General features: G+C 36.0%; 1 protein-coding gene across 8 annotated transcripts in view; it reads left to right on the top strand.

Annotated features, from left to right (window-relative positions):
- NBEA (neurobeachin) overlaps positions 1-12,812 on the top strand; it is a 470,218-nt gene that overhangs the window by 401,942 nt on the left and 55,464 nt on the right. For all 8 annotated transcript variants that reach the window (XM_085061526.1, XM_085061583.1, XM_085061573.1 and 5 more), the window contains 2 exons: positions 2,368-2,520; positions 12,086-12,253. In XM_085061526.1, the coding sequence (XP_084917652.1) occupies positions 2,368-2,520; positions 12,086-12,253 (321 nt within the window). The remainder of the gene's footprint in view (positions 1-2,367; positions 2,521-12,085; positions 12,254-12,812) is intronic.

Raw genomic sequence — 12,812 nt, 5'->3', positions numbered from 1 at the left:
TTTTTTAAAAAATACTATGCTTAGGTTTTTTTTTTACTTTGACTAAAAAAACCCAACAACCTACCAGGAGATGTGTAACTGAAATGATTAGGATTCTAAGGAGAGTGTTATTTGAAGAGGATTTAGAAGTCTGGCACTGGTTAATTTCCAGAGCATCGGAATAAGACAGTTCAAACTAAACATACACAACACAATAAATCTTATGAAGAAAGTTAATCACATACTTTTGTTTATTCTATTTCTATTTATGTTTTCTGCTATACCAGACAAGGGAACATTAAATTACTCTGAAAGCAAAGAGCAACAAAGAGAAACTTACTAAGCAGAAATACCATTAAAAATACTCAGTGACTTAAATCCCTTTGTTTCAAGATGCCCCTAAAGCCAAAAGGTTAGTAGAATTCAGTTAAACACTAGATGTATCTCTGGGTAGCACAAATCTTTCAGGTATGTTAGGTGTAAAAGTCCACAGTTACATGCTATGACATTTAAAACTGAAAAAAGAAATTTAAAAATAACCTTTCTTTAATGGAATCAAAGAACTTGGTTGCTGTGACATTACAGGTTAGTATGCCACCATATTGAATGAAATTGATAGTAATGAAAACCAGCAGTATGTGCTTCAAGGCTTTTATACAAAATAGAAACTAACTTTGCTTACTTTTTGCTTAATTAATTCTGTTTCATTTGAATATTGGCTTTTGGATTAATTTTGACTTTATGATATTTTGGAGGTTCTTATGAATTTTTCCGCTTTTTAAGGCAATCCTCTTAGTTTATCAGTGATTTGTGTGATACCATATGTTGGGTTGTGGCTTGCTTCTAGACCTGAGTTAGTGGTTTGCTCTGTATAGTTTTCTCCAACGGTGAGGGTCATTCATTCATCTTTGGGCTCCATTAGAGAAAACCAAAGGGCTTCCCTTGGAACCTGAAATTTAGTGAATCCTGTTTTTGGGGAAGGGGGAAGATTGCTTTTAGAAATACTCTGAATGCATTAGAGGTGTAAATAATAAAACTTAAGATGGTCACCAAATGAATCTTTTTTCTGCTAATATTATAGGATATTCAGGATTGCTTTTATTTTGGCTTTGATGTAGCTGCTGTTTTAATATGTACTACATCTATTCTTTTTTTTCTGTTTGGAATTGCAGCTTCTTTTTTAATGAGCTCTTCAAATTCAGGCGTGTCTCACTTGGTTAATGTTTTATAGTGGTTGGATACTGACTGGCTTTGAGTTCAGTAATATAGTAGTATAGTCTAACCTATATTATTATAATATGATGAAAAGAAGCAAATTGCCTCCCTAAACATACTTAAAATTGTAACAAAACCACTTTTTTTTCCCTTTACTTAATAAATTTGAAAGGATGCTTTAACTGGTCTGTTCTCTGTGGAGTTGCAGATCAGATTTAATTAGATAAGTTTGTGTCTGCAGTGGGTTTTTTTGCTTCGCATGTCTGCAGCCTTTGAAATGACCACAAAGAAACTCAGGTTTCAGGTGCTGTGTCATCAGTTTTGATCCTATTACACAACTGAATGCCAAAATGCTTTTAACAATGTAATTTGGTGAATTTAACCCATATCTGGATATTAGGGAAGAGATAGTGGGCTGTTAAGCTTTTTTGTTGTTGTTGCAGTTCAATACTTAATGCTAAAATAATAGGAACAAATAGAAATATTCATTATGGCAAAATGCCTTTCTGTTTAGCTATTCTGGAAACTGGGAAAAACTTTACACCATAAGTTATCTATAATGTATTGTATTTTGCACTTATTGATCTTTCACATTTTAAGTATAATGAATATTTGTTTGAAGGACATTTGTTGTATTGATACTTGTCCCTCTGTGTATTCTTAAATTTTTTCTTACAGTAGAAAAAAATAATTCACCATGTATTATTTTTTCTTATATAGGTAATCAACTTACCATGTTTTTTATGCAATTAAAGAATATCCAGAAAGTAAGATGAAGACACTGTTATATCTGCAAATTTTCCCCTTTTAAGTATTTTTGTTAACTAATAATGAAAAAATACAATATCTTTTCATACTGAAGGCTTAGCATAAATTTTCTTGTACCTGTTATTCTGAAGCTGTCTCCTTTACTCGTATAAACTGCCTTTCTAAAGTTGTGCTTTTCATAAAAACAGATAAGGGAAAAACAAAGATTGAATGTTTCACTATGAGAAATACATTTGACTGTAAGTCAAAGAAAGCAGATTATACAATTTCTTAAAAAAAGGTGCACAGAAACTCGAACAATCCCAGGCATTCTTTAATATGTGCTACAAGAGAGCCTGATTCTGGGAGGACCATTTAGCATTTCTGTTAATTGTGAAGTCTCATTGTGTGTTTTCTCCCCTCTAGGAGTTAATTCCAGAATTTTACTACCTACCTGAGATGTTTGTCAACAGTAATGGCTATAATCTGGGAATCAGGGAAGATGAAATTGTTGTGAATGATGTTGATCTCCCTCCGTGGGCCAAGAAGCCTGAAGACTTTGTCCGTATCAATAGGATGGTAAGTTGTGCTTTAGTTTAATCTAATTTACAGGTTCTGTATTTTAGCAAGCTAACCTGATTCTGTTTTTTATCTCTTTAGAACTACATTTAGAGAAATAAAATAAATAATGAAAGAGAATTTGCATTCTGTCTTGCTTGACAGAGCCTTTTATTTTACAGTGGATTTTCTTTCCATGTGCCCAAATTATGGGAAGCGAAAATCAGTTTGTTCTCTCATGAGAAAGCATCAGACATGCATGAGCCTGGCAATACAAGATAGCCTAAAAAATTTATGTCTGTTCCTCCTCACCATCTTCTACATGAAAAAATAGAAGAATACTATTAAATGCTGTTATCTTGCAACCGTGCTTTATACCTCATTCACCTGAAGAAATGCACTTCCTGTTCATCAGAGATGGGCTGGAAGTGTAGAAATGTGAACATAAGCAAACAACTGCAATCTTTGGAGAAATTTTGCAAAACAACTGCTCTGATTTAAATCATCATGAGGCCTCCAGAATTCGAGCAGAAATAACATTTATAGTTTATATTTTTTCTTTAATTTGATAGATAATTATTTTATTATTGATAAATTTAGTACATGTGTATGCTTTCAGTAATTTTTAGGAACAGCAAGGTATAATCAAATGCTTTATATGCTTTATTGGCCAGCAATACTTCAGTTTATGGTTCTGTTCTGTAAATAGTTCTTCCTTAAAATGCATATTGCCTGTCTTTCTTGAAGAGTCAGGACCATGATTTCAATAAGTTGTGGGTTTCCGTACAGTTGCAGAACTATTCAGTTTATGCATTACTCCTGATGTCCTTTTGTGGTAGCACTGTAAATCTAGCTGCGTTGATTTGTTGGGGTTTTTTCTGATCAGTTTGGTAATTTGATTTCAAGAACTGTCTATTTAAAGAAAATTGTCCTTCAAGAGTTGATAGAAAAAAAAGCTCAATGAAGTTCAAAAGCATAGAAGAATATTATAAAAACAAACCTATTCCTAGATGTAGATGATTTAGGAGTGTCCTCTATTTAGAAGAATAAGTGGTTTGACATATGTATAAGAGTCTCCTAAGGAAGTGATGGCAACCTCATCACTTGAGACATATGAAATATACTACACAAACCATGAGAAATGTATTCTGTAATTGACAGATGAGTCTGTCACTGACAGGAAGAAGCTGAACAACACGTCTTGGCTGGTTTCTCTTATACTGCATATATTGTAAAATTCTTTTTAAAAACAAGTAATTATCAGAGCTGATGGAAATTAATTCAAGTGCAACTTTATTGGAAAAGATGGGGGTGTACTGAAAGGATCACTGGAGTCCGTTAGAATTCTCAAGTGTGGGATGTGCAATCACAGATACGTGTCTTTGGAATGCCCATGTGACTGCACAGAGCCCTTTTCTGGGTTGTAGTTGTGACTAAACCCAAACTGAGCCCAGGGGTAAGCACACTAAAGTTGACCTAGAAGTTTGGTTTTGTCATCTGAATGAACAGAAGTGGAATTCCTTGATGAAAAAGGAGAAGCAAGCTGCCACCTATTGGGGGATGTAATGAGAGATGCATATTAAGGACTCCTTAAATTTTGTAAAGAATGTTCCTTGTATCTTAAAAAGCATTTTTTTTTCATCTTTTCTTTCCACAATCTTGGAATTATTACCAGGAGGATAAAAGGCATTATGTGATAAGAGATCTCCTGAAGAAAAACTTCAGCTTTAGTTTATTTAATTTCCCATCTGCAATTTCTGCTTTTTAGAAAGTAGCTCTTCCCAGAAACGTTTTGTGTTGTTGAAGAAAACAGCTGCTTACATGAATTTAGAGTACAGCATTTAGGCCTCCTTAGGACCACAGGACTTGATAGTCAGGTAATGACTGAATCCACATGTGTGTAAGTATGCTCAGACTGCCAGGAGACAGACAAACTGATGTTAAAACCAGAGTAATGTTATAATTACAGGCTTCAACTCATTGACTACTTTACAAATTCTAAGATCAAAAACTATTACCCATTTTTATCAGACCCTTCCTCTACTGTTTTCCAGCCCTTTCCCCACAGATTGTGAGCATGATGCCATTCTTATACAGTTTTGCCAGGAGGCAGTTTCTGCATGCCCTTTATTCATCCCATCATCTACTTTTAGCAAGAGTATGATCACTAGCTAAAATTCATCTCTACACAGATAAATGCTATCTTCAAGTGAGCAGTCTGAGGAAGCTTGCAAATGATAATGAAGTTAGGAACTGCCTAGAAAACAGAAGGAAGAGGCATAAATTAATTTGAATTAGATGCAGAAAATAGACTGAAAATCACCTTGGGAGGGAGGAATTAAAGGTAATAAGAAGCAGAAGTCTGGAAACAAAAACAGTACCAAAAATAGAGCAGTAGCAGGTGACAATGAGTAGTAATTAGATTAGATAAAACTCTGTAATTCTATATCCACCAGAAATAAGTGTATTTTGATGCCATCTGTGGAGAATCATTGCATCACAGAGAATGTAAACAGCTGTACCTATCTATGGTCCTTTTGAGACTGCACCTGGAATATTGGATTCACTTCTGGGTGACTAGAAAACAGAAGCATTCACATTTGGATGGAGTTCAGAGGATAAAAGCAAAGTGAATAACTTTGGGAGTTTAAAGAGCATGATATATGCATAGTATTTTACAAAGCTTATTATGAAAGAGCAAGTAGCTAAAGAGGGATAATCCTTTCCACAAAAATGCAGATAGTATGTGTAGTAAGAAGTAATGGAATTACATTTTGAAAATGTAATAATTTGAATGTGTAATAATTTTTCAGAAAAACTTCCTCATGTAGGGTTTTGTTAATACATACAACAAACTGCCAGTACCCTGTCTGTTTGGTCTCCAGAATGGAACTGGTCAAAGGGAAAAATACAAAGGGATTGGAAAGTTTGACATTCCCTACCTAATGTCTTATTCCATTATTTGAACCGGCCAGCAGATGTATTATTCAGTTAGGTCATCCCCAGGCCAGGCTTTGGCTGTTATACAAGAATCTATCTTGAGGAGAAGAAATAGCCTGGGTGTGATGCTGATGTGTAAAACACAGCAAGCTTGTGCAAGCCTGGAATTTCTACAGCAACTTAGCAAAGCAAGTAGAGAATATGTTTACAGAAAACTAAAGAATGTTTCAAGTAAGGGTTACCCTGGTCCCCTATCTAATAAAATCAGCAGTAGTCATTTCATTTTGGTGGAAAGAATCCTATGTGGTACTGCATAACATACAGTGGGATTTTTTTTCCCTAGCTGACACTATTTTCTTCCCTTCGTATACAGATATATAGGGAATTATATATCTATATATATAATTTTTTTTGCTTTCTGCAGGCATATATTATGTGTAATATTATGTAAGTGTAAATACAAATCTGTATATACTACTTGCACATTTATGAATGTAAACATTTTCTTTAAATAACAGCAAGAATTCCAGCATTTTATCCTGATACTTACCAAAGAAAACACAGAGCAGCCTAGGAAACATCACAGAGGCACAGTGTCATAAATCAACGCAATTTAACCAATTAACAAGCTTTACTAAAATTCTGTGCAAATGAATATGGAGCAGGCAAGGGTTTTGTATTATATCATTTGGTTGTTCAGCTGGGTGTTTTACACTTCAAACTAAACACAGAAGTGGAAGTGGAAATGGTTTTCCATCAAAAGAGATTGCTTTAAACTTGTGAAAATTAGATTTATTATAAATACTGGAAAAGACATTCAGTCGAGTTACTTTTAAGACCTATTACAGTGTCTTCTAAAATATTCAATGTATACATCAGGGACTGTTGTAGCAGTTTTATTTATCCATACAAAGCTAGACTGATTACTATGGAGTTACTCATGAAACATTAATAAAGCACTATGTTCAATGCTAACATGATTATGGTCTGACCTCAGCAATGGTACAAAGGACAGAGACAGAAAGTGTCCCTGATAACATTACCCTAATGCTGGGCTCATCAATCATAATCTCCCAGTTTACCAGGAAAAAAAAAACCCACGCATAAAACCTTCCACAGATGTGCATCTGTAGTCCTACTCAGCCTCTCAGTCCCCACAGACTCAGAGCAGTCCTGAGAGCCAGAAATAGAACAGACTCAGTCAGTAAGTCAAGCATGTTAAATCAAGGCAGGGAACACCACTGTGAAACACTGAAGCACAGCTTTTATAATAAGCATTCTTTAGTTTTGAAACAAAAGATGCGAGATTGTGTAATTCAAAGTTAATTATAATGATATTTTCATTATGGTTTATGCACATATTGAATTACAAATTGCAGTGCTGAGTAAAGTGTATTCACTATAAATTATATTTTTGAGAGACTAAATGGTGTCCTGTTTTTGTTATACATATTTTGTTCCTATTACATAACCGTTACTAAGATTGAATTTTCTTTCTGTCTCTGAAATGATTTATTTGCACTCCTCTGGTGCCAATTGCATTTTTGTGCCATTCCCTGGCTATTCAGAAGTACGCATAGAATTTCTTAATTAAAAAGCTTCTTGAATAGCCATTAGAAATATCTGGTATGAACTTTCTGTGCTGTGAGAGTCTGGAAGACCTTTTCCTCCTACCATTCAGCAGCAGTTGACATTTCTACGAGATAAGCAGTAGAGAAGATTCAATATTACTTCCTCAGTAGTAGCTTTGATTTTATTTTGTGTATTGCCAAGGTTATGCAATTAAAACTTATTCAGACAACAGGGGTTTCAATCCACTTTGGATTTTTCTGTCACTTTTAGCAGTGATTTTTTTTATTTTTTTTAACTTGCTATCTTGCTGAAGAATCTTATTTATATCGTGAAGATACTTACATAAAGGATCAGGTTCTCTGCAGACATCCCTGAATAACCCAAATCTGTATAATGCACTTCTGTGTCACCTCTATTAAAATATTACTTTGCTTAAATGAACATAACTAATCTCAGACAGCAGTATTGCCTGGAATATTTTATGAGGCAAAGATTTCACTTTGATAGTCACTGCAAGGAATGGTATCTGAGGAAGAGAAATATTTGGTGGAGAGAGCCTGCCATGGCTGCAGAGGAGCATAGATATGAGGGGAGAGGAGAGAAACCCAGCTCACAGGCCAAAACAGCTGATTGTCTGTTATACAGCACATCTGTAAACCAAACTCTCTCAGAATAATTATAAGAAAGTATCTTTAAATATACTAAATATAATTTCATAGCAAAGTAGAAGGCTTTTTGGAGAGACAGACAGCATATAGTTAGGGAGGGCAAAGAAGCAAGGCAGGAGCTGCAGAAAGAGGAGGGACAGGTGCAACCATAGTCTAGATGAGGAGCAGAGAGGAGCTTTCCACTTCTCTGTTGATAAAAAATACCTGGATCGCACAAAAGTTTGTGTTGTAAAGAGGTTGGAATAGCATATTTTATAAATCCAGAACTTCTGATATTTTACACGGCACATAGTCTAAATTAGAATAAAAACCGCTGCCTCCTGCTGACATGTCTGTGAAAAATACTTTTAACATCAAATTAGGGTGAGCAGAGGAGAAAGTGAGCAGTATTCATAAAGGTCAGAAAAGAGTAAGCAGTAATTTGGTTTATATTAACTTTTTTAAGTTTAAACATCAACTTTCTAATACCTTTTTCTATTTTAAAACAGCCACAGGTCAGATTTTCAGTCTGTGGAATATGTGTGCATAGAGTTGCCTGCAAACACACAAACCCCACATAATATGTATACTCTAGATATATAATAATGCTTACAATTTCCCTATTAGTAATAAAAGTCACTTCACTGGAAACAATAGCATGATAAACTCCTTCCTTAAAACAAAATCCATGAAAAAACTTGACTGAGGTGTTGCTATATGAAAATAAATCCCTTATAACAATTTAAATGAGTTCGTTTTGGGAGTGCCTGGATAAAACTCTGGTTTGTGTATATTTTAATTATAATAGATAACAAGCTGGAGGTTACCTCATTTCTGTTTAACTGTAAGAATCTTTAAAAACCATATTACATAATTGTATAAGTAATTATTATCGCTTTTTTTAAAAAAAAGTTTTCTTATCTTTCACATTAAAAAATGCTCAGAAAATTAAAGCTCCTAAAATAATTTAAATCCAATGTGCTGATCTTTATGGCCATCACCAGCCTATTTCAAGGATATCATTTGTTATATCTTTCTGTATGTTTTTCCTACTGTACCTACAAATTATGTTTTATACAGAAAATTCACTCACCCTATTCCCTACTGAGCATTGCATATTCTTGAGAAACCAAACGATGTACTGTTGACAGTGAACAGCTCATAAATTTTCAGGAGGCACTTACATGGAGGGGGAGTAGCCTGTGCATTAGAGCAAATTAGGGAGAGGATTCTGCAAGTATCGCATGAATAGCATTGCAGAAGTACTTGGAAGAAATGCTAGCAAACCAGGTCAGACCTGATATAAATAAGCTTTCTTCTGACTAAAAAAAAATCCAGATTATAAAGCCTTGACCTACTGAGGGACAGGTGAGACTTGGTAGCATTTTGGTGGCCTATTCTTGAGGGCACCATACCTGTTGGTCGTATGGCTCAGTGCCATACCCCACAGGATACCCCAATTGGGAGGCTGTGAACATCACACAGCACCCATTGCATCCTGCAGCTGGAGGCTGTGTGGTGCTAAGGCCCATGAAGATCCAGTCTTCTTCACAGCTCTGGGTCCTCTCTTCACCTTCTACTCTGGTCTTTTCCCTAAATTCTGCACCACACCAGTGTTGCACCACACAGCTACCAGTGTTCTGAAATTTATAGTTCTAAATAATTAAATTCCCTTGCTACAAATTTCCCCAAAGTTTCTTCAAGAAACTAAGGTTCTTCCCCAAGGAATTAATACCTTGAAATGTAGTACAATAAATCTGTTTAAAGAATTGGAGACAAAGACGTCATATGCAGCTTTTAAAAAGTAGTTCATTTAAATAACCGTGAATCCATGTGAAATAGAAGTTCTCCAAACCTGCCAGGGTCAGCAAGACCTTCTCTAAAATGAAAAGTTGCTAAGTAAGGGCTGGTCATGCAAGTTGAAACTGCCTCAGGGAAATATAACATATGTGTTCAACTCTCTTAACTCTTCTAATTTAAAAGGTCAGAAAAAGTGTAATCCCTCGCATGAGCAAGACTGAAACACTGGTACCAATGGACAAGGTACTCAACAACTTTTTTCCTTTGTCTTCAATGGTGGCCTCTCTCCCCACACCTCTAGAGTGATTGGACTGCAGGATGGGGACTCTGGGAACAAAGTCCTTCCCACTCTCAAAGAAGATCAAGTTTGTGGCCACCTGAGTTACCTAAACATGCATAAAAGTCTATGGCACCTGATGGGTTGCATCCCAGAGTCCTGACGGAATTGGCTGGTGTAGCTGTCAAGCCACTCTCTGTGAAATGTCATGGCAGTCAGGAGAAGTTTCTGGTGACTGGCAAAAGGAAAACATTGCTATCATTTTAAAAAACAGTAGAAAGAAGGACTCTGGGACCTACTGACTGCTTCACCTCTGTGCCTGGGAAGGCCATGGAACAGATCCTCCTTGCAGCTGTGCTAAAGCACACAGAGGGCAGGGAGGTGATTCGGGGCAGCTAACACAGCTTCACCAAGGGAAAGTCCTTCCTGGCCAACCCTGTGGCATTCTATGAGGGAATGACTACATCAATGGACAAGGGAAGGGCTGCAGGTGTCATCTGTCTGGACTTGTGTAAGGCTTTAGGCACGGTCCCTTGTAACATCCTTCTCTCTGAACTGGTGAGAGATCTATTTGATGGGTGGACTGTTCAGTGGATAGGGAATTGATTGGACAGTTACATTTAGAGGGTAGTGGTCAGCAGCTCAGTGTCCACATGGACATCAGTGACAAGTGGTGCCCTGCACTGAGATCAGTACCATTTAATATCTTCAACCATGACATGGACAGAAGGGTCAAGTGCACCCTCAGCAAATTTACAGATAACACCAAGCTGAGTGGTGTGGTTGACACACCTGAGGGCTGGGACATCATCCAGAGGGAGTTGAACAAGTGGCTCATGGGAATCTCATGAAGTTCCAGACCAAGTACAAGGTGCTGCACCTGGGTCAGGGCAACCCCCTGCATCTATTCCAGAAATAAAAATGCTATTTTTGACTAAAGGAAATGCCTAATATTTTTTAAAATTATATGTTAATAAATAAATAATATATACTGATCAAAAGACACTCTAAATGTGCAGAGTTCAGATGCTCAAGAAAACTCTTAGGCTGGTTGCTGTGAATTGATTTGAGGTGGATGCTGGAAAGATAACTGGCTTGAAATTCTAAACTCTTAAAAAGTTTTATTACATACAAAAGGAACATTAAAAATTGAACATTTAAAAGTAAGGAAATGCATTACTGGTTGTTGCTGTGGCATGTTAATTTTATCCTTGCATGCTAGCATCCTGCACTCTAACTGAGGTAAAAGTCCTATGGAAAAGTTTATATGGGATGATGTAGTTGCTGACTGTATCACATTGTATATGCACAGTACAATATAATTAAGGATATGGCAGTTTTTAATTATTTATTGGGAGGCATACTTTGAAACTAAATAGTATTAGTTTAATAGTAGTTAGTATTAAACAATGTTAATGCTATTTTAATAATACTGCTTTATGCATATGATGGCTTCTGATTTTGAAAAGGAAACAACAAAATCTTGTATGGCTATCTGCAACACTTTATAACTTTTTATGGTATGCTGAACTTAAGCCCTTGAAAACTGAGCTATGTGTCAGCTCTTAAGCCTGAGCCTTCTCTCCATTTTCATCAGAAATAGTAGTCACTGGTTTTGACAGAAAAGGGTCCAGTTTTCCAGCAAAGCACAGAGAGTTCCTCTTCGATGAGGAGCATTACAGGGAAAGTCTCTGAGGAATGGTTGCATGATGACCCAGGCATGGTTTGTCTTGTCTCAGGCTATTCCTGCTTGTGCAGTGGTGAGGAGGGAGCTGCTGCCAGTGAACATGGCATGGTACTACATCAGGCATAGTGCCTGATGACTAGTTCTGAAGCAGCCTCCTTTTGATGTAAAGGAACAAAATGAATAATGTTGTCCCAAAGTTTATCATCTTGTAAAATCTGAACTTTCCTCAGGAAGACATGAAGCTCTGTCCTAGCAGGGAAGTGTTTGTGCTGAGTAGTGACACTGTGATAAAAACAATGAAGCAATTTCCATTTTAGATTTAAGACTAATTATAACTAGCTTGAAAATGAGTTGAAAGTCTGCTTTTTTGATTTTTTTTCCCAATCCCATCTTTTTTTTTTGACAAATTACCTAACTTACTTGAAAAGCCCAGAAATAGTTAAAACCCTTGCAGCTAGGAGAAACCCAGTAGCTGAGAAGAAAATTAGCATGATATAAAGGTGAAGGAAAAGGGAATATGTTTCTAGTGCTTCTATCAATAGAATATAATAAATGTTTTAATGTTTGAAAGGTTTCAAATATATCAAACAAGCCTGAAGAGAAAATGTAATGATGCCCACTATGTTTTCTCAGTTGTTTCCTAATCCTGGATTTCACTTGCAGGCCCTGGAAAGTGAGTTTGTATCATGTCAGCTTCATCAGTGGATTGACCTTATATTCGGCTACAAGCAACGGGGACCAGAAGCTGTGCGTGCACTCAACGTTTTCCACTACCTAACATATGAAGGCTCTGTGAACCTGGACAGTATCACTGATCCTGTCCTCAGGGAGGTAGGTGTTTACTGTCATTTCATGCTAAAAACTGCTGTCATCTCACAAGAAATGGTACTTTTTCCATTTTTCACTCCTGGAGAAGATGGATGTGTGTGACTTGATTCAGAATTTAGGCCCCAGGTGACTTCAGATGCAAATATGAATAAATTAGCAAGAAAACAAATGAACCTGAGAGAATTAATATTCAGTTATGGTTTGGGAAATTATAACGCCATGAATATTCTGTAATATATTGTCTGCTACTTTTTATAATTTACTTTTATTAAGTTCACTTAATAGAACAGAAAAACTGGGGGAAAACCCTGCATCATAGTCATAGGGGAAAAAAATCCAACCTTTACAGTCACATGATGTTGGTGAGAATATTTGAGAGAGATTTGCTAGAATGACAGCAGCAAATATTCAGATTACTTTTAATCACATAAAGTATAATCAAATTGTTACCAAAATAGAAAATGTTTGCTATTTTTTATGCATTCAAGTAATTACATTTGTATATATGTATGAATGATATATATATAGATATATATAGATATATATTTGCGAATATATACAA

This window comes from Lichenostomus cassidix, chromosome 1 (assembly GCF_008360975.1).
Source record: "Lichenostomus cassidix isolate B80296 chromosome 1, HeHo_3.0, whole genome shotgun sequence".
Lineage (NCBI taxonomy): Eukaryota > Metazoa > Chordata > Aves > Passeriformes > Meliphagidae > Lichenostomus > Lichenostomus cassidix.
The sequence above is the reverse complement of the archived record's forward strand: the minus strand, read 5'-3'. Positions and strand labels throughout refer to the sequence as shown.